At 36.5% G+C, this 22,581-nt stretch overlaps 2 protein-coding genes across 3 annotated transcripts in view; one reads left to right on the top strand and one right to left on the bottom strand.

The window, feature by feature from the left end:
* The window catches only part of RPN2 (ribophorin II), a 38,067-nt gene extending 25,366 nt beyond the window's left edge, over positions 1–12,701 (top strand). Inside the window, exons 13-18 of one of the 2 annotated variants that reach the window (XM_087959358.1) lie at positions 982–1,068; positions 3,179–3,274; positions 3,640–3,715; positions 6,106–6,235; positions 8,398–8,484; positions 12,389–12,701. In XM_087959358.1, the coding sequence (XP_087815484.1) occupies positions 982–1,068; positions 3,179–3,274; positions 3,640–3,715; positions 6,106–6,235; positions 8,398–8,449 (441 nt within the window). In that variant the 3' untranslated portion in view covers positions 8,450–8,484; positions 12,389–12,701. The remainder of the gene's footprint in view (positions 1–981; positions 1,069–3,178; positions 3,275–3,639; positions 3,716–6,105; positions 6,236–8,397; positions 8,485–12,388) is intronic. The other variant, XM_026665051.2, reaches the window with a different exon arrangement.
* A 682-nt stretch (positions 12,702–13,383) lies between these two features.
* GHRH (growth hormone releasing hormone) lies at positions 13,384–16,954 on the bottom strand. Its single transcript, XM_026665052.2, has 5 exons — positions 16,732–16,954; positions 16,031–16,156; positions 15,184–15,288; positions 14,010–14,141; positions 13,384–13,453 (listed from the first exon to the last, which is right to left on the bottom strand). The coding sequence occupies exons 1-5, from the start codon at positions 16,899–16,901 to the stop codon at positions 13,384–13,386; spliced, it is 603 nt and encodes a 200-aa protein (XP_026520837.1). The 5' UTR covers positions 16,902–16,954.
* Between the last annotated feature and the right edge of the window lie 5,627 nt (positions 16,955–22,581).

Below are 22,581 nucleotides of genomic sequence, written 5' to 3'. Positions count from 1 at the left end.
TAAGCTCAAGGAATTAACTTGATCAAGATCTAAATAAAACAGACAGAACCCTGGTTCATTTTTTGCCCATTTCTATTTACCCAATAGCCAGCTTCTGAATCTCACTTATACCCCCAGACTGGAGGGCAGTGTCTGTCTTTCATGATACAACTAGCATTTAAGTCGTGTTACTACCAAGACGTAGAAGTCAGTCCTTAATATTAGAAGGCTTTGGTCACCTGATCCATCATGAACCTGTCAAGTTTCTAAAATCATCTAACTTGGCTATTCAAATCACAGGTGCTTAGAGCAAATTCCAAAACATACGTGCCTTGTGGGAAAATATTTCCCTCTGCCTTTTCTGAATCTTTTTCCATTTAATTTCAACAGATGATCTTGAGTCCTGATACTCTGAGAGAGGGAGGGAAACTTCTATCAATATTTTCTATATAAGGCTATTCTGAAAATTCTGATATTGTGGTGATTCCAGTTGTAAGGCAAAAGAGGGTTACTACTTTGAGTAAACCTTATTAAGATAAATTATTCCTATTTATGTATCCTTTCAATTATTTAAATCCTTTCAGACTAGGACATATACAGATACAAAATTATTACCAGTACTATGTATAGTAACAGCCATGCTAACCAATAATTAAAGGCTTTCCAAAACAGCCAGATTTTTACAAGCTTTTGGAAGGCCATGAGATTGGATCTGTGTTGCCTAGTAAAACAAGTAGTTCCAGAAGAGTGGGTCTTCTGATAACAAGGGACCTTCAGCAATGAATCTTTGCACAACTGTATCAAGTAGGCAAATTCTATCAAGGAAATACAGTCTCATGAATACAGCTAGGACCCAAATCATATAAAAGTAGCAACTATCTAACTATCTGAGGTCCTAATTTTAAGGTTGGTTGTGACTTGATATTTTTTAATTATTTATGGAAAGGTAAAACAAATTTAAATAACCTTCGCTTATCATCTACCTTTCAAAATTCTTTCCAGGCTGATGTTGTCATCAAATTTCCAGAAGAAGATGCCCCATCTACAGTCCAGTCAAAAAGCCTTTTCACTCCTAAACCTGAGATACAGGTAGAGCTCCACATTAGAGCACTCTGTTTCACTGTATTCTCCATTTGGAAGACCATTGCTTTTGATTTATTTGTTTAACTTAACTTCACTATCAAGCTTAGGGTAGTTGTAGAGCAAGGATATCAGTTTCCTTCTCTTCTGTCCAGGAATGCTTTTGCTTCCTTTGCCTTTTTTGTACTTGGATTAGAATGCTAAATTTAATATTACCTGCCATTACAAAAAAAAAACATATGTTTGCAGACTATAATTAATTCTTTGGTCAGTAGAGCTATAATTTTTTGGTAATTCTTAACTTGAGTGTGCATGTATCCAGAGATGGTTGCAAAACCCAAGAATAAGATACTGGATTTTCTACTGTTGCTTCAAGAATCACTTTTTATTTAAAGAAAGTTGAAAAATAATGCCCTTGCACCTAGAAGCATCTTACGATACACCTATCCTTTTGTGAACAGTAAAATTAGCATTGGTCATGTATGGAAAAGAGCCTTACTTAAATATGTGACAACAAAGGAAAAAAGGGGAAATTGGTCATTTTGTCACTAGAGATTTAAAATATGTTCAGGAATCTTCTAGTTCTTACATACCGTGTTTCTCACAAAATAAGGCCGGGCCTTTTTTTTTTTTTTTTTGACCCCCCAAAAAACGGCTAGGCCGTCTTTTCGGGGGTGACTTAATTCCCCCCCCCTTGCATCCTCGGGCGAGCGGGTGGCGACGGCTTGGATGTTGACCTCGGCGTTGGTGGGGCACTTCGTATCAGGAAACCTTCCGCCACCATTGCTTTCCCTTCTCCCCGTGCTGCCGTGGTGTTTAAAACAATGCCGCGGCGTTTGGCACAGCCATGCACAGCCAGCCAGGGCTCCTCCCTGCAACTGGAGGCCGGCGGAGACACTCGGCTTCAGGCGCTCCTGTTGCTGCCTTCCCTTTGCCTTCGAAGGCAAAGCCAATTCTTTTAAAAATGACGCCCTACTACCTCTCCCGGTGGTCCCTTCGGGTTCAGGCTTTGAGGGACTTGGGAAGGAAGCCAAGCTCGGGTCGGCCCGGCTCTTTTGCTTGGCAGGCGGGTGAGCACCCGCGGCTCGCTTTCCCAGCTCTGCCCAGCCTGCACGGCTCTGGCGGGATGAGCGGAGGGTCCAGTGGGGAGGTGCTTGCTGCCTTGGCGAGAGCTCTGCTGCTGGGCAGGAGGGCCCACCTGTCAGCTGCGCTGGGCGCCCCAGGCGAAGCTCTTCGCGCTCTGCCCGGTGCCAGGCAGGGATCGCGGCTGGGTGCTTCTCCCGGGGTGGGCCAATCCTGCGCTGCGGCCCCGGGAGATTCGCCTCCCCATGTGGGGTTAGGCTGCCCTCTCAGGCAGGGGAGTCTTTGTTGTACCGGTAGTAGGGCATCGTTTTTAAAAGAATTGGCTTTGCCTTCGAAGGCAAAGGGAAGGCAGCGACAGGAGTGCCTGAAGCCGAGTGTCTCCTCCGGGCTCCGGTTGCAGGGAGGAGCCTTGGCTGGCTGCGTGTGGCTGTGCCAAACGCCATGGCGTTTCTTTAAACGCCGCGGCAGCACAGGGAGAAGGGAAAGCAACGGCAGAAGGTCTCCCGATACGAAGTGCCCCACCAACGCCAAGGTCAACGCAGGCAGTACCATATCTGGGTATGCAACAAAAGTACTTCCTAACGGCCAGCCCCCCCCCGCCATTCCCCCCATTTTGCATGTTTAATATAGGCCTTAATTTGGGGGAGGGGCTTAATTTGATTTTATGCCTATAAAGCATGCTGGGACTTCCTATTGGGGGAGGCCGTATTGTTGGAGAAACACGGTAGGCATGGAAATCAGTTGGGTAACTTTGGGCCAAATCAATCCCTGACTTGCCTATGTCAGCTGATAAATAAAATCCCTCATTATATCATTCGCGGTTAGTTTTACTAAAAGAACTATGTGAGTACAATATAAAAACAAGCAGAGTTTGCAATCAGGCAGTGCAGATACTAAGAAAACAACACTAACGACTCAGTAAAATCTAGGTTATATAGATGTTCAATGATAATTGCATATCTTGATCCAGAATTTGCTGTCTGCTGAGACACACTGCTCTTCTGATTTTTTTTCCTCTGGAATTCCTCTTCACTAGCATTTGTTCAGAGAACCTGAGAAGAGGCCTCCCACTGTTGTATCAAACACATTCACAGCGATGATACTCTCCCCACTGCTTTTGCTCTTTATACTGGTAAGTGTTTCATATAGGCTTTCTAATTAGGACTAAATTTCTTGCCGTTACTCAGCTGCTGGGTTTTTCAGGCAACTGAAGACCAATATCAAACACAGTATAACTAATTTTTCATAAACTAGGTTTGTGAAAAATTTCCTAGGGTGAAAGTATAAAATTTTCTTAATTGGTATCTATCCCTCCCCCAAATTCCTGCCTCGATTTGAAAGGAGTGTTTTAAAAAATGGTCAATAAAAATTTTCAAGGCTCATTTGCACATCTGAAAGAGTCAGGTATTTTGAAAGGACTGAAAGCAATCTGGGATGTTCTTGAAGTTGATTGGTAAATGTTATCCTCCCTTAATGTATATTTTTGCCATTTTTCAGTGGATAAAGATTGGGGCCAATATTTCTAACTTCAGCTTTGCTCCAAGTACCATTATCTTCCATCTGGGTCATGCAGGTAAGTGCCAGAGAAATTCCTCTCCATTATCCTTTTTTTCTGTTGACTTTATAGGTAAGAGCCTGATGACAGATGAGCTCACAGCTTATTAACTATAATGGACATAATGACACTACAGCCCTCCTTTTTATCCATTTTTCTCCGAACCCATCTTTCAGAATTATTCCAGTATGGCTAAATGCATGTTTGCCATCAGCTTTAAAAGCTATCATTAGTTTCAATGTCTTTTCTTGTATGTAGATAATTTGTTAGTACAAAATGTTCTGAGTTTGTATTTTGGGCATCAGTCCTTTGGTATGGATGACCTTGTGATGCTTTGTTTTTTGTACTCTTCTTAATGTACCTTGATCAGTGCCTAGATTTCTCCTCAGTGAGTGTGTGTTAATTTGATCAGAAACAGCTATTGACTTCTTGCATTCCTTGGAATATGCTACTTGGCTTTAACTTGCTAAAGTTTAAACTGTCTAAAATTTTAAGAAGCTTTAGGCCCTGTTATCTTGAACTGTCTTTTAATCTTACAAAGATTCTTTCCTTTCATCTTCTTCATAACTTTATATTTTCCCTCTGAGAAACCAGCATTATTTTTAAAAAACTTTAATTAGCTAATTGGATATTTAAATTTTTTATTTGGCTTTTTCATTAATGGTTCTCAGTTTATTATATGTGTACCATTGGTATAATGCAGGCATCCCTGTTAACAATCCAGGAGTTCCTGGTTTTCAGCCGCCACCATAAAATATATTTCTACCCTAACTCACCAATTTAGGAAAAAGAGGAGAGAGAATGATGCTGTCATCTCTTCTAACCTCCACATCTTCATTCGGGAGGCTTGAACAGTAGCTATGTTTCTGTTTGCTTGGGTACAACTGTCCACATGATCTAAGACTGCATTTTATTTGGGCTTATCATCATAAGGAGCTTGTACTCATGGTCAAAGGTACACCTCCTACCTGAATGTGTATGCTTGGAAACAGTCTGCAAACCTGCTTTCCTGACCTTGTTTTCTTGGTCTTCTGTACTGCACACACTTGCAGTCTGTAGTTTTCTAGATTGGACAGCATGGAACATTAGATGAACATAGTGGCAGAATGTGTTGACACCGCCTTAAGTGTTCTCAGTGTGATACCTAGACAGCATATGCCTGCATGTTCCATCTGGTACTGAAACGGGACTCATATGGCATTCGGAGGAAAGCGGTTGATTCGATTCTCTGCAACTTGCAAGCCCACACATAATATGAACACATCGGGGCCCAGGTTTCTGTTGAGAAGCAGAGGATCATGAAGAAATTGGTCAAGTGATGGGGTTAGGGCTGCAAATGAAAGGAGAGAAGGGCCAGAAAAATGAAGGAGTTCACATCCAAAAATATATTGGCTACCACAGAACCATATTTTTCCAAGAATCTGGAGGGGGAGGGGGGTTCCACTGAGAACATGTAGGTTGGCCACTTCTGCCTCTCTTTGGAAGAACAGGGAGGTTTTTCATTTTTAAAGCTTGTATCGCTTAAAGAGAAATTGCCTTTGGAGGCTAGGGGAAGAACATAAACACATAGAGTTTTACATATGTGCAGTATATAGAGAATATTTAGAACTGCCTGTAAATGTACCATATATATTTCCTTTTTTAACAGAGAATCAGACATGAGGTGATAACATATGACCATCTTTTGTTATGAACTGTCTTTCTATAGGTCTAACAGAAAGACTAGCCAATAAAAAATTACATAAATCTTTTTCTCTTTTTGTTGGTCTTGTTTTAATATCTGCTTTCTTCTTACATGTTATATAATAATGAACCAAAAATAAAAGAAGCACAGAAATTTGAATACCACTGCAGTAAATGAGTACTTTTTGAAGATAGTTGTAAATGTAAGCTTTACATTCCAAAAAGTTAAGTTATTTATACTTTGGTCCCTTTGAAATTTTCTCAGTGTGACTCATTTAATTGCATTCTGTCTATAAATGTCAGCATATTGTGTTAGAAGGTTGATTTTATTTCATTTGAGGATTATTTTTGTTCCAATCGCCTTGTTTATGCCTGTGTGTGTGTGGCTAGGATTGCTTTTCATATTGGAAGAATCATGAATCCATCCCTTCAAGTGAAAGATTTAGTATTTGCACCTGCTAAATGAGGTTCTCATATTCCCTTTTGCCAGCTTCCTTCTCTGCCAGTCAGTTTTCTTATGGTAAATAGTGCTTTTCAGAAACTCTGGAGCCTTGGTTGTTATCTACAGCTTAGTGGAATATTGCAACAGTTACTTAATATATAATGTGGGCACTTTAATTGCAGCTTAGTAGATTGTGTAGGGAAGTGACAGAGTTGAATTACTGTGAAATTTTTTTAAGGAAAGCAAATCTTACAAAGTATCATTTGGCCATTTTTTTTCCTAGCAATGTTGGGGCTCATGTACATTTACTGGACTCAGCTCAACATGTTTCAAACGCTGAAGTACCTGGCTCTCCTTGGCAGCCTCACCTTCCTAGCAGGCAATAGAATGTTGGCTCAAAAAGCAGTGAAAAGGTAAGAGACAAAAATTGGATTTTCTTTTACAAAAAAAACCCTAGTAGTGATAGTAAAGGATAGTAAACTTAAGTATGTGCTATTAACAATAAATCCATTGCTAAATTCCTAGCTGTCCTTTCCTGATTCATCAGTATATCTCACCTTACGTAATAGTTGAGACATTCTAGGTTTTAATTCCATGTTCTGACTTCAGTCATTTAAGGGAGGGATTCTAATGGTCCAAGTGATGAGATTCTGATTGGAATGGTTTCTTTTTTAGTATAAGTAGTCCTTGGGTTATGACCACTCGTTCAGCGACTGTTCAAAGTTACAACAATGCTGAACTAATGGTACTTATAACTGTTCCTTGAAGATCCAGCTATTGCAGTACCTCCACGGTCACAAAATCATGAATTGTATGCTTGGCAACTGGCTTGCAGTTACAGTGGCACAATATCCTGCAGTCACATCAGTACCATTTATGACCTTCTCTACCTGTGTTACACAAGCAAAGTCATTAAGGAAGCTGGCAGGAAGGGTCACAGGTCATCCCTTGTAAATTGTTCCTGCCTTTATTGTAGTGTGCACACAGCATGCCTGTGACCCCACCTGGGCTTCCTGCTTGCTGCGTCACCCTGCACCACCTCCAACTCTCTTGTGCTCCTTGCCTGGGATTCCTGCCTCTTCCCATTTAACAACCAACACTGTCCTGGAGTTACAGTGATAACCAACCCTGCTGGAATTGCCATCACTAAACGATAAAGTCACATGACATCCTGTATAAATACCACATTGTGTAATGACAGAAATTCCATCCCCAGTTGCTGTTGTAACCCAAGGACTGCCTGTGTTGTAATCATCTTATAGCAAAGAAAGTTTTTATGGTCCTTTGTGTACATATCTACATTTTAGTTTTTGGCTTCATTCACTATTAGCTATGCTATCTGGGGCTTCATGCATTTATAAATTGAGTAACATCTAGAAAGCCGTAGGTTTCCCATCGGTAACATAATGAATATCTTTTCTGGATTTCTTCTTTTTAAAAAATTGGAAGCTCAGTGTCATTTCTGACAAAGCCTTCAATGTAGTAACTCAAATCATTTGCAGACCTACAACCTCATTTTACTGTCTAAATGCTTGCCTTTTTTTAACTCTGGAAAAAAAAAATAGGTTTGCCTTCAGAAATTTTTTTTTAAAATTTTTATTGGTTTTTAAGACAAACAAACAAACAAAACATAAAAACATCAGGCCATCTTCCATATATGTACAATCTTGATGGTCATTAGGCATTCTCAGGGTTGAGGCAACCATGAGGTTAGTAGCAAGTTAGTATATCTAACGTATATCTTATATAGGCAAAAATTTCTTGCTGCATGGAAAAGTCATCATAGAGAAGTAATTGTCTTGTAGATTTTCTGTAGTAGTGAGTATTAAATGAGGAAGCAAAGTTTCTAAGTTGTACCAGGGCTTCTAGTAGCATGAACCAATACAGGTAGTCCTCGGCTTACAACCACAATGAGCCAAAATTTCCATTATTAAGCAAGGTAGTTGTTAAGTGAGTTTTGCTCCATTTTATGACTTTTCTTGCTGTTAAGTGAATTGCTACAGTTAAGTTAGTAACATGGTTGTTAAGTCAATCTACCTTCCCTATTGACTTTGATTGTCAAATCACAACCATCTTAAATATGAAGAAGTTGCCAAGAGTCCGAATTTTGATCACTGACCATGGGGATACTGAAATGGTTTAAGTGTAAAAAATGGCCATAAATCATTTTTTTTTCAGTGCTGTTGTAACTTTGAACGGTCACTAAACAAATGGTTGTAAGTTGAGAACTGCCTGTAATAAAAATGCTTCTTGCTAATATCTGTTATGCATCGGGGCTAACTTTATAATTGTGCTCTTTGTCTCTTTTACCTGATTTATTCTCTGATGACTATTTGGTGAAATTAGCGCGATCATGTTTTTATCTACATTGTGGCTGGCTTAAAATTCAGCCAATGTGGCAGCATAAATTCTCCTATGAAAAAATGGCAATTCTTTTGATGCTCACCCAATCTCTTTAGAATTTCTGGAAGCCTGGTTTGCATGCTTCTTTTGAATGTGTTGTCAGTTCCTAAAGTAATACTTCTTTCCACTTCACTGTCTGCTCTGAACTTTAATTCCTTTCTCCTTTTGGCAGGATCGCTGCAGAACAGAGCAGTAGGTTGGCAAAATATAGAACGCTACGGTAAAAAGGGGGTATACTAGTGACCAGCCCTTCCTAGAAGTAAGGGTCTTTGGCTGTTGCTTTTCCTAAGCATGATGGCTGCTTCATTTTATGCTTATCACTGTTTGGGGTTTGGTGGGGGGGGGGGTGCCTTAGCAGAAGCCACTGCCACTCTGCCTATTATGCTTCTGACCATTGCAAAAGGAACATCTGCATGATTTAACTATATTTTGAGTTTATTGTTTAACTCCATTACAGTTCCACATTATCAAAAAAATTAATTGCTAGAGAAATTGCTAGCAATGCTTAAGACTTCTAGACTTCTCATTTTTATGTCTTCCACAACTCTTGCTTGCTCCATCTACCCATATGCTGCTTTTGCTTTTTGTTCCCAGTCCAATTAATATAAAAATATTTTTTCCAGAAGCAAAGAATCAATACTTGTATAATTTAAAAAGTTGAAAATCTTGGGAACAAGATTCTTGGGAACATCTTGGGATTTTGGAGTAAGAAGGCTGAGATAGTCAGGATCAAATTGACCCAAATTGTTGGGCATGCCTGTCTTAGTTTGTTTCATGAAATTGGGTAGTCTGTCACAGTATCTGAATCTATATACCTGTATCCCTGCATGTAATACTTGATTTTTCTCTTTCTGCCTGTTTATTCCTGTTGGAAAAACGGCGCTTGGTGAGCTGGGTGGATTTTTGTCTGTTGCAGTTGCTTTTATACTGCATATTTTATTTGTTTGTTTGTTTGTTAAATTTTTACGCCTTGGAGTCAGGACAGATTACAGCATTTGGAGAAGCAGAAATTCATCATAAACAACATAACATTACGTTTAAAACTTACAATGCCTAAAAATCTATTGAAGCAACAAACAGGCATCCAGCCATCCTATTACCAATTAAAACCATGCTTAAATAAAATAGTTACCATGACTTTCTTCCAAGCCAGTTTCACATTAGCGGATAAAATGCTCCATAACAAGGCACTAACAAAAAAATAGCATCAGTTTCTAGGCTGTTCTGCCTTTCAAAACATCATCTCCCTCAATGACTTCATTAGACAGAAGAAACCAGATTGGAGAAACTGGTCCCAAAGGTGTCTAGGAGCTGAGCCATTAACAACTTTATAGGCTAAAACAAATGTAGGTACTCCTTGCATAATGATAGTAATTGGAATTATGAATTCTGTCACTACGCAATGCAGTCAAAAAGTGCAATGTTACATGACTATACTGACTTACGCAATTGCACGCTTCCAATTTTGATCATTAACTGAATCCCATGTGGTCATTAAGCACTACATCATAGGATTGCTATTTGTAATCTCCTGCTGGGTTCCCCATTGACTTGCTTGTCAAAAGCGGGCGGCTAAAGTAAAAAATGGCAATCATATAATCGTGGGACACACTGTGAGCTAGTTGCCAAGCACCTGAATTACATAATGTGATGGCAGGGATGATATGACAGCCAAAACTAAAGACCAGTCATAAATGATCGATGATCACCATCATAACTTTGAATGGCTGCTGAACCAGTGGTCATTAACCAAGGACTACCTGTATTTTGAATTGGATTTTGAAACCAATTGGCAACTAATGCAGTGACTAGAACACTGTTGTTACATTACTAAAATAATTCATACTTATTCGCATCTGGCTTCGACACTTAGAACCAAGCATAGTTTCTGAGTTATCTTCAGGAAACAAGTTAAAGTACAGCATGTTCTGGTAGCCTAATTGCATGCTGTGGAATGCATGAATTACTGTTATATCTCCTGTTCATTATTCCAGAAACACTCTTGAAAGCGAAGTATTCTAAATTAGAATAAGTTGTGCTGCTTAAATAAATTAATTAGATTGCCAAGTCTACTGTTTTTTGCAACAATATGGAATATTGGGTGGAATCAAAAGAGGAGAATTGTAGGTTGATACAAGAATCTGAGTAAAAGAAGATGTTACTTTGACCAACCATTGTCTTCATTTTTGGTTTTTGCATTAAGAAAGTATTATAATGTTTGTTTAAAATAGTTTTTTTCAGGTTACTGATTTTAATATCACATTTCCAGATTTTGTAGTTATGTGATTCACACAAAATATAAATTTTGCATGTACCAGCAAAAATATTTTGAGGTAATGTAGATTACGGATATAACATTAAGGGATATAAATTTATTCTTGACTGCAATAAGGATACAAGCATTTAGTCTTGTAAATTCCAAGTTTTACACTTTTAATCTTTGTGTAATGAAAGACAGGTATTTCAGTTCCAGTTCTATAATTTCAGGAACAGACAGCTGTCAGTTTCATAGATTACATGAAGAATTAGAAATATTGTTGGACAGTATTAGATTGTAACAAATGGGGGGGTTTCAAACTTTGCGGTACTATAGCCACCTAAAATGATAAATGAATGGAAATTACTTACGAGTTCATTGAGAGCCAGTTTGGTGGATGAATTTAAGATATCTGGATAGAAATCAGGAAACCATGAGTTCTAGTCCTACCTTAAGTAGAAAGCCATCTGGATGTCAGAATAAACACACTCAAAGAGAGTGAGATTTCACAGGGGATTAAAGTTGGGGGAAAAGTTAATATACCCCCATAGATATGTAACTCCCTTCATTGTTCATCTTTATTTTTTATTGAAGTAAAATAATTATGCACTCCAATACATGAGAAATTTAAAACTATGCTGATATCCAAATGCTTCAAAGATGATGGATGAACTGTTACATACCATAGGAGAAATCATCAGGTGTTGATATCCAAAGATGGCTAAATATTGGATTTAATCTTCTCTTAAAACATTGAGTTTTGTTCCCCACTTTACCCATACAAATGTTATAAAAACTCTCCAATCTTTGCTTCTCTGCTTGTCTGCACAAGCCTGGTCAGCTTTAAATAAATGCTTCTTAATTGGTTGTGAAAATAGGATAATATTTTAAAGCAACACGCTTTGTCAAAGAAAACATGAAACTATTAGGTGAGAAATGTCATGAGAGAAATACTGATTTTGTAGTATTTGTTTTAACCAGTATCTATTAGTGGGACTTAGTTGAAGCTCTTATCACACTGGAGATTATGGGTATTTTTTAAAAGTGTTCTTTTATCATTCTACTCCAAAGCAAAATACCTAAGAATGATGTTATTTCCTATATAATAAATACTCTTTATTAAAAGTAGGTGGTTATTTGGAGATACAGTCTCAATGCAGTCTTACAGATGAAAATAAGCATTTGACTATATTGCTTTATATATCATTTGTATAATGGAATTGAGTTTATGAATATCATAATTTAAGAGCTTAGATCCTGTTGTCATAGCCATCTCATCATTTCCTAGTTATTTTTATACATTTAAAGTATTACAAAAAGAATGTTCTTTTAGAAAGGGGAGATGTATGATTCTTTTAGAATGGGATTTGTAAGATTTGTCTCTTTTTTTAGTCTTAATTTTATATTAATGTAACCATTTGAACTTGATAGACTGTGTTGTAAACTCAACTTAGGCACAAGGGCCAGGTGAGGACTTTGGGCCAGTTACTCTGTCAGTCCAATCCACCTCACAGGGGTGTTGTAGGGAAAGTGGGAGGAGAAAGGAGTGTTAAGTATGTTCAATGCCTTGAGTTATTTGTAAAAATGATAAAGGCAGGATATAAATTAATAAAATAGATCAATAGGTGAATATGTTATTAAATTTAAGTTGTAGCATTATGTACATGTATTAAGAGATACTCCAAATATAGTTATGACTTGTAAATTCAAGTTTGCATGATAAATAACTGTATTTTGCATTAAATTCTAGTTTACTATGTATTCTTTGCATTCTTCGGGTTTTAAATTGCGCATTTAAAGCATTAAGTTTCACTCTCCTAGTCCAAAAAGATAACTGCTTCATAAGTGAAGACCTCTTCTACATTAAGAATTTTAACTTTAAGGGGATTTCTTTGTGTCCTTCCAGAACACGCTAATGTCAGAAGAACAGAGGAACAGGGGAAAAAACCTTAAGTAAAAAAAGGAAAGGAGCCAAAGAACAGTTTGAAGGCCAGAAACGGAAGTGTGGAAAATAATTGCCTGTAAGATTAAAAAGTGTTTTTAAAGAAGAAAAATACCCCCATATGTTGTCCTTTCTTGAATGTGTAAGTACTTTGATTTGTGGTACAACCACCTTGTCAATCAGTAAGAACTTTAAAAACAGATGGGCTCCCAAATTGTCATTTTTTAAAATCTTTTTTCTACCGCCTCCTTCATGAAATAAAGAAAATAAGACAAAAGGTCTAGCAAAATGCAATTTCTTTTATTATATTGCGATTCGCTAAAGCAAACATTAAGCTTATGCTTTAGGTAGTTATAGAAGAGCATTTCCATATTTTGTGTGAAAATGCAAGAAAAATTTGGATAATAAAAAGCACTTAAAATACACTTTGAAGAATCAGAAAACCTCTGACATTCTTTACACACTATCAAGACTGCATAGCAATCAAAAGCTGTCCATGGTGCTGAAATCAGAAGTCAATGAATGCTTTCCATTCAGCACTTCTCAATTTAAACTCGCAGTACAATCCCCATGTTTTAACTATGTCAGACAACTCGATGACATTGTTGATTATGGAGTCTTAGTAGAATAAAATAATTTGAATATAGCATTTTGCGACAGCGGCCATTTATTTTTCAAACTGAAATGAGACTACATTAAGCATTCTTATCTGATATAAATTAAACAGGAAGCCATTCCACATATAAACATTTGCATTCAATTTTTGTCATGTTTATAGAAGAAGATGAGATTTCAGTAATATTGGTTATCAGTGAGGTGTCCTGTTCATTTCTTTCCACAGCTTTAGAAGCCTTCCCCCCCCACACACACACAACACACACACACACTCAAATTCTTGCAGTTGATGCCAATCCTGAGAATGGCAGTGACCAAAATGAAATGGAAGGGATGAAGTCAGACTACAGTTCCATCACTTTGATCAGAACACTGGTAAAATCCTCTAAATTGTCATTAGCAACATCTTGAGGCCTGGGAAAGAAAAGAAGAGATCTTAGTGTGACAAAAGTGTGGCTGCTTTCAGTGGAACACACTTGCTTTCAAGATAAGGTACTAGGCTTCAACAACAGAGCACTTATTCTGACTAAGATAAAAAGCTTTTGTTTATTTGTCCCTTTCTTGAACAATAATGAGTATTCAGTCAGTTTCTCTTTCTAAATGTTTTCAACTTAAGCTGTCTGTCTAGGTAGAGATATTTTCCATTACTAGTGAAGCCAGGAATTTATGCAAATTGTTTTTCCATGTCAAAAACTACTTAGAAGCAATTCAAACACAAGCAGAATTTAATTGACTAATCACCTTAATATATGCAAGTTTACTCAGGGTTAATATACAGAGTAAATGTTTGAAGGTGCACTAAAATACACTGAACAGAGATGTGTACAAATTACAATTCATTAGATTAGAATGTGTTTTTGTTGCAGTCATTACTACATAAGCTATATAAGTTACTAAAGTAGCAGTTGCACATTCAAAATGTACTGTATGTTGCAGAATGTGATAGTTATGGATTTATAAAACTATTTACCCTTGATTCTGTAACATTGCTCCCAAGAAATTCTTGAGTACCATCTGTTGGTGATAGTGACTATCCATCACAATGCTATCAGACTGGCGCCTAGTCAAGATTTCATGTTGCTCATCTCCCAGGCTTTCTTCCCTACTAAACAGCCAAAATGATTGCTACAGAAAAACACACTACAGAAGAAGGCATTAGTAAGGGCCATAGGAAAGAGCTATTCCTGCTTGAATATCAGCCTCATAAATGGGCCTTGAAAAGGTTATTATTTAATATAGCTATTTTTGAAGGCAATTTATAAGCTAAAATAAAATTCTTCTAATGCAAAATCCACAATCTAATTACTGTTTTCCTTCTAGTTTCATAAATGACATTGTAGTGTAGCACATCTGAGCACAAATTGCTATCTTGAAATATTTGGAGTTTTTAATCTCTTAATACCCTGTTTCTCCAACAATACGGCCTCCCCCAATAGGAAGTCCCACCATGTTTTATAGGCATGAAATGAAATTAAGCCCCTCCCCCCAAATTAAGGCCTATATTAAAACATGCGAAATGGGGGGGAATGGTGGGGGGGCTTGCTGTTAGGAAGTACTTTTGTTGCACACCCAGATATGGTGCTGCCTGCGTTGACCCCGATACAAAGTGCCTCACCAACGCCAAGGTCAACATCCAAGCTGTCGCCGCCCGAAGATGCAAGGGGGGGAAATTAAGTCACCCCCAAAAAGACGGCCTAGCCATTTTTTCAGGGCTCAAAAAAAATTAAGACCCAGCCTTATTATATGAGAAACACGGTAGGAAAATCTAATCCTTTAGAAATAGTTATAGATAAATATTTATTTGGATTAGAAAGATGAATATTTTTGTATTATATATCAGATATAGCCTCAGATTTTTCCAAGGATATATACTGAGTGCAATGAGAGCTTGAGTTAGATACTACATAAATTCAAATTTCCTTTAGTGAATAATTAAGGCTCCTTGCAATATAGGCACCTTATAATCTTTCATTATTGCTAACAACTATATTTTTGGCCATGTCTGATCAGAAAAATCAGAAAAGTTGCGGCTGTAAGAATTTGTCACCACCACTAGGATTATCCTCCATCTCTGCATTTGACAAACAAATAGAGGATTAATTGCTACAAAGTTATGGTATATACTATATATTCATTACACTTACTTAAGTCTTTTCCCAACTATGCCCTGTAATAACTTCCGTGCTGATACCTTTCCTCGAACCTTCCGGTAACTGTCAGTGAATATGGCATTTGCATGACGCCGGAGTCTAAAGAAATAAAAATGCATTGTCATTCTCATGCAGTGCCCATTTGTTAAGGACCATCATAAAAACAGTTCCTGTTGATGGAAAAGGCAGTTCTATATACCTTCAAAGCTACACTATCCAAAAGGAAAAATTCTATGCATTTCCAATTTCTATCCCTTTTGGACAACAAGTAAAGTGCTAAACAAAAAAAGAGTTCATTGCATTATTTCTTATATTATGTATAATTTGTTCTTGGAACTTATGAAGTCAAAATATAGAACACCAATGTGCGCCCTTTTTATATGCTGTAATACCTAAAGAGGTTAAATGGCAAAACAGCATCTTTTCCACAGGAGTATTGTGTCTGGAAATTCCTCTCAAGACAGGCTAAATAGATTTTGCCAAGTTTTAGGTAGGCAGTAGAAAGTACATTTTCCAATATCTTAATTTGTTTTGAATCATTTATTTTGATCTTTTGTGAATTCATGTATTTCTAATCGCTAAATTTTAAAGGCAGAAAAAAGTATAAACATGTCTATAAATATTTTTAACTGAAGTTCTTGAAAAGAAATTTGACATAATGTAATATTTTAGTGTCTCTCAGTTTCACAACTATAAATACTATTTACTGCATTCCTTCATGGAATCAGTCATGATCTGTTGAAGATCACTGGAGTAAACAAGGGTGCCTAAGTAAATGGATCTTAGCTCTGATTGAGCAGAACTAAAGTCATGTTACTTATTTTGAGATTAATATACCCACCTTTTTTCAATAGGGATGAGAAAGTTCTCTTCTTGCTCTTCTACCGAAAGATTGTAGCTATGCACAGGACTAATTTCTTGTAGTTGAAAGCTCCCTGCTTTGCCAGAAATTGATAGTGGATTATATCTAAAGCAACAAGCAACAACTTTAAAACAATCAGAATAAGGCAAAATATTTCTCATTCCATGGCATGTTGAAGAATTAGACACTCCTGGAAGGAGAAAGGAAAATATTACTACATATCCTCATTTTGGGGCTTATTGAATGATCTGAGGTCTATCATCTTTTTCAGTCAGCCCAACCCATTGCATAGGATTGTGGATATTTGTATAAAGTAAAGGGAAACACATCCGTTTTCATATTGAGATCTGAGCGAAAAGATTATACATAAATCATTAGCTAATATTTCACACATTATAAAGCATGGTAATCTACAGCTCAATAAATTAATACTGATAAGTATAAACTATTTTAATCTATTAAAAATCAAATGGACAAATGAGCATTTTAACTTCGTTCCAAAAAAGCTTATAGTATTTGGCACATTGCCATGATAACTACAAATATGACTCTTCTGGACTAGTTTCCTCCAATAACAAGGAGTCTACTACCCAAGACAGACTTTTCCAATGGAGAAAAGAAACCAATAGGCTCAACTCTACATTTTCACAAGCAGAAAATCAATAGAGATGATCAACTACCTGAGTGGTGGATAGAGAGGAGGAGAAAGAGAACACATGACAAAGTGGAGAAAAAGGAAAGCAATAGCTCTGTCCAACATCTTAATGTCTTCTAGGGCAGGCTGCAACATAAAATAAGAATTTGGGATTAATTGTGGCACTTGAAAACAATCACAGGAATAACAATACATGTTTTTCAAATCTGTTATAAGTCAACTGAGCTTTCTCTCCTTGGTCATCTACATTCAATATCTTAAATTCCAGTAAAATCCAATATCTTGCAGGGCATTAATATTCTTTCTGTACTTCAGTCAAGCATGAGAGTAGAGAGGAAAGGATATTGATTCCTATTGGGTCTCTTGTTAACAAACACGGCTACTGAAAAGTAATCTACTCAAAAAATGCAAATTGGACCATCAGTGTTCTAGTTCACAGAATTTGCATTTTTTTTTTGCTGTGATGGAAGCACTATAAACTGTAAGCATAAGCTGAGATGGAATCCAAAGAACGTACGTTCTGTTCTGCAGCTACTGAGTATCCTTAGCTTTATTATGTTGCTTTGTGAATTCCTTTTTAAATTATTTTCATTGTTTTTCCAGCCCTTATAACTTCCACCATGTGAGGTTCTAGCTGTTTCGGCAACACAGGAAACTGCTATCACACCAGAAAAGGAAAAAAATTGAACAATGCTGTGAAGCCTCAAAAATATCCATACGTCTTTTTTTAAAGTATATTTTTAGCCGAATACACTTCAAGCCAGATATCTGCTAGTTCAGATACTGGAAGAAAAAGTTCATTTCTCAGGCAATTCATTGCTTGTTGTAGCTCAAAATTCCAGGAAGCCTACCCTAAGTTCATGAACATTTTTTTATGTTTTCAATACAGGGATTTGATGAATGCAGATTAATAAAATTTTAACAATTTAAAGCTTGGGTTTTCAGGCTCTGTGTTTTAACCGCTTAATCTATTGAACTCTCTTTCCACCATCAATTCTCCTTATTTTATATTAAGGCTATAGAAATATAAATCATTCTGTGATCAGTTTGAGAAAATCTTAAGTAGCAGCATACAGCTGACCTAAGCTGGGCCTGTTTAGTACTTGGATGTGACACTATCTGAGAAGTTCAGGGCTATTAGTTTGACTGGAGGGAAAGACCTTGTCTCAGAAAAAGGCAACAGCTAGTCTAAAAAGGTGCTATTTGATTGCTGTTATAGACAAACAGTTCTGCTACAAAGCAAAACATTTTTGTAACTAAAAGGAAAACTGCATGGACGCAATCACCAGGTAGGGCATTTTTCTGTTTTTTAATTCTTTCACCAGGGATATAGGCAAGACTGGGATGTTGAAAAGATACCCCAGAAGAAAATTATAGGAAATCTCTTTTGTAGTTTAGCCAAGAAAACTACATAGACATCTTCATAAAATCACTAGGATTCACACTTTTTAATGTCTTTTCATTTGTGCAGTTCAAGAGATAGGCACAGCTATGTCTAAAGCTCCCCCCTGCCCAGCCCACTCCTGCAAGCAATGTTGAGTTTTCCAAAAAGCAGTTAAATGACCTCTATTAGGAGGGAGGTTTAATCCAATCATTCTGCAATTTCAGAAAATAAAGAGAGGACTTTATACACTTCCCTTCCTACACAGTATTAACTGATTGTCTAACAAAATGTTATCAGCTTTCAGAACCAAAGATGCTACAGTATTGTTATTTACATTTTGAGAATTTAAAGTGGCAAAAATTGTAAAACAGTCATGTTTGTCCATGGTGGCAAAAATCACAAGGAGTTTGGAACCTTTTCCAACTAATTGTATTAAAAGGCATAAGCTTTCATAAGCTTCAGGTCCTTTCATTGAAGGCATAATCATCATCCCACAAAATTAATAAAATGTTAGTTGGAAATGATGCTACCAAATTCCTTAAGCAGCAGAGAATACTGTGGTATGAAGAGGGGAAAACAAAAAAAATCCTCTTTTGAAATAGATATCCCAAAAGATAAATTTCTCCCTGTTAATTGATTGCACTTCTGACTTGCATAATGTAAATGCAGAGAAAATAATAATGACAGGAAGAAAACATGATACATTAAATTACCCATGAAGTGTGTACTGTTTTTGGATTGCATTATGAATAAATGCATGTCATAAGGAATGTAGTCCCAAGTGTACCATCTAGTTTGAGATAAATGGAGATCATTTTTGTTTGTTTTTTAATGTGAGCTACGAGAGGTCTACAATGCTTTGCCTATGCTTTTATGGACCTGATGATAGTATATTCACTGAAATGTCAGTTTCATGCTTTACTTTCTAAATAACACATAACTTCATTTTCTTTTAGCTTATTGGCATTTTCTTCTACATAATATAAAAGCATACATATTTACTTATTATCTGGAGACAAGTTTTATTTTTTAAAAAAAATGTATCTCTTTTTAACTATTTATAAGTAAGTCTAAATTGGATAATAAAATTGTTCTGGGAAATATTATCCTAGACTGTACAATAGATTTATCAGAATCCAATTATTAATATTGATATCTGCAATTTGCTTCCCAGTGTTTACAATTTTGATAAAATTTGGTTAATTTTCAGGTCAGTAAAGCTAGAATTGTAACTACTCAGTCTACAAAATCTACAATTTCATTTTTACCCCATGAAATAAAAACATTGATTGCATTAACTTACATTTTCCTTTGGGAATGATGTACTTTCAGGTCTATAAATTGTTGTCCTTTCTTGTAAATTTTCTGTTGTTCGTGATATTTGATGAAATGGAGGGAACTTAGTCCAGCTCTTTTGAACTCTAGGAATTTCCTGGTCTTTTATACTTTCATGTCTTCATTCAACCTGCAAATTCCTGAACGTCAGAGGATCAATTACTTTCCAACCATTCCAATAAGCCATATTTAGAATCTCTTATCTTACAAAGAGAGTTACAAACAGGCATTGGTAGAGGGGCTGAAGTGTCTGACATGCAAATAATCATCCTCACCACTAGATAGAATAATGCTACTGGTAAATTCTGCATTTCTGAAAAACACCCATTTTTAACATGAAAGCCAACTATGGATGGAAAATTAACCATTAGTATCACCTCCTGCCTTTTTTGTAAAAAGATTTGTTTCTAATAATATATTGTATTGCTCAAAATCATCAGAATTACCTTCTTTGCCTTGGTGCTGTGGTTATATGAACATGCATTAGTGTTTTGCAAATATCAACAGCATATGATTATCCAGTCCAACTTTCTAGAATAGTGAGCATCTAACCTCTCCCTCCCTCCTTCCCTCCTCCCCCCTCTTCCCCCTCCTCTCTCTCTCTCTCTATCTATCTATCTATCTATCTGTCTGTCTGTCTATCTATCTATCTATCATCTATCTATATCTATATCTATATCTATCTATCTATCTATCTATCTATCTATCTATCCATCCATCCATATATATATATATATTCTTAATATATATATATTCTTAAGTTTTCGTGGGTATTTATATGTATGGTATTCAGCTTTGTTCGGGTATTTTCCCACATCATTATAGTTGTGCTTTTAAAGTTGTACCGATGTAAACATACACACACACACACACACACACACACATACATATATACACTTACTATATAACTTACAACCACAATTGAGCCCAAAATTCATATTGTTAAGTGAGACAGTTATTAAGCAAATTTTGTCTCATTATACGACTTTTGTTGCCACAATTGTTAAGTGAATCACTGTAGTTGTTAATAAGACAATTTGTTGAGTGAATCTAACTTCCCCATTGACTTTAGAATAGAATAGAATTCTTTATTGGCCAAGTGTGGTTGGACACACAAGGAATTTGTCTTGATGCAAATGCTCTCAGTATACATAAAAGAAAAGATACATTCATCAAGAGTCAAGAATCCTAAGGTACAACACTTAATAATAGTCATAGGGTACAATAAGCAATCAAATCATACTAGGAAACAGTCAATATAAGGATACAAGCAGCAAAGTTACAGTCATACAGTCACAAGTGGGAGGGGATGGGTGATAAGGAGTGATGAGAATATTAATAGTAATAGTAGTGCAGACTTTGTAAATAGTTGGATAGTGTTGAGGGAATTATTTATTTAGCAGAGTGATGGCTTTTGGGGGAAAACTTCTTGTATCTAGTAATTCTGGAGTGCAGTGTTCTATAGAGTCGTTTTGAGGGAAGGAGTTGAAACAGTTTAGCTCCGGGATGTGAGGGGTCTGTAAATATTTTCACAGCCCTCTTTTTGACTCGTGCAGTATACAGGTCTTCGACTGAAGGCAGGTTGGTAGTAATTGTTTTTTCTGCAGTCCAAATTATTCTCTGAAGTCTGTGTCTGTCCTGTTAGATTGCAAAACCGAACCAGACAATTATAGAGATGTAGATGACAGACTCAATAATTCCTCTGTAGAACTGTATCAGCAGCTCCTTGGGCAGTTTGAGCTTTCTGAATTGGTGCAGAAAGAACATTCTTTACTTGTCAGAAAATCTCAAAAGGTGACACCAAGACACTACAATCATCACAAATATGAGTCAGTTGCCATTCATCTTAATTTTGATCCCTTGACCACAGGAATGCTGCAATGGTCATAAGTGTGAAAATGGTCATAAATCACTTTTTTCAGTGCCATTGTAACTTTGAGAAGTCACTAAATGAACTGTTGTAAGTCAAGTGCTACCTGTATTTTTGTTGTCTCTATAGACCAAGGTTATTTGAAGGACCACCTGTCACCCACTGGATCTGTCCAGTTTGCTCTGACAAGTTCTGTTGATTAAGCAATGACATTTGTTTGGACTCCAGAAGTGTAACTTCTCTGGTTCTACCCAACTAGTGTTTTCAAGGCCTTGTAGAATTGGCCTTAGCCTTTGGGTAATTAAAGCCCATTCTGAGTAGTGCATGTATGATTCTCAGTTGTCTGGTTTTGCTATCTTGTTGTTTGTTAGTCTTTATTGTTGTACTGTTTTATTGTTATTTCCTATGTTTTTACTTTGTGAACCACCCAGAATTGCTGAGGCTGTGATAGTATACAAATTTAAGAAATAAATTAACTGTCCCTCTAGTCTTCTGATTTCTATTTAATATGCACTCAGACAAGCTATCTGAATGGGAAATTTTAATAACGGATATAGACAGGGCTGTGCAACTCTTTTAAAAGATAAATATAGGTATGAAAAAAAGAATAGGTTCATTGTACCTATAGTTTTGAGGTACAGAGAAAGTGGAACTCTAACAAACTTGGAGCTTTTTTGTGTGAATAATTGAACCAAAGTCAAAGGTTATTCTGTATATCTCTGTTTTAGCTATAAACCATTAGCTTAACAGTTACTGAACCACATTCCTAGACTCTCATGCCTTTATGAGGTCTTGAATACACAATGTTTATCTTTATACAATTATCTGAAGGATTTTTCTCTTTTTAATAAAACACAAATCTGTTGCATGTTAAAAGAGGCAAAGAAATGTTAATTTAGGATGGGACACTTTTCATAAAAATCAGTAGCATATCACGTCATACAAGAATTGCTTGAAATGCTGGAAGTCATGCATAAAGAAAGGAAGATACCTGTTATTTTGAATACCTGAAGCAGTAGATTCAACATAGATTCTCCCGTTCACCCTTTATAATATATTAATAGTTATGTCTCATGTTTGTCATATATTGATGAAGAAATAATCTGTGATAACACAATTTTCTTGTTTCTGTAATAAAATGGTCTTGGGTCAAACTTTTTTATTGATGTGTGTATTGTATGCTTCCGTTAGTAACATAAATATCATACAATATGAAATATCTATGTAATATATTATTCTGTCACTTTCCAAAGACTTGCCTTTTTAGAAGACATATATAGGACGTT

The sequence above is a fragment of the Notechis scutatus genome, chromosome 3, assembly GCF_049901735.1.
Source record: "Notechis scutatus isolate UNSWTSFEM ecotype Mainland chromosome 3, rNotScu1.2, whole genome shotgun sequence".
In the NCBI taxonomy this organism is placed as follows: domain Eukaryota; kingdom Metazoa; phylum Chordata; class Lepidosauria; order Squamata; family Elapidae; genus Notechis; species Notechis scutatus.
Note: the sequence above shows the minus strand (reverse complement) of the source record. Positions and strands in the feature narration are given on the sequence as shown.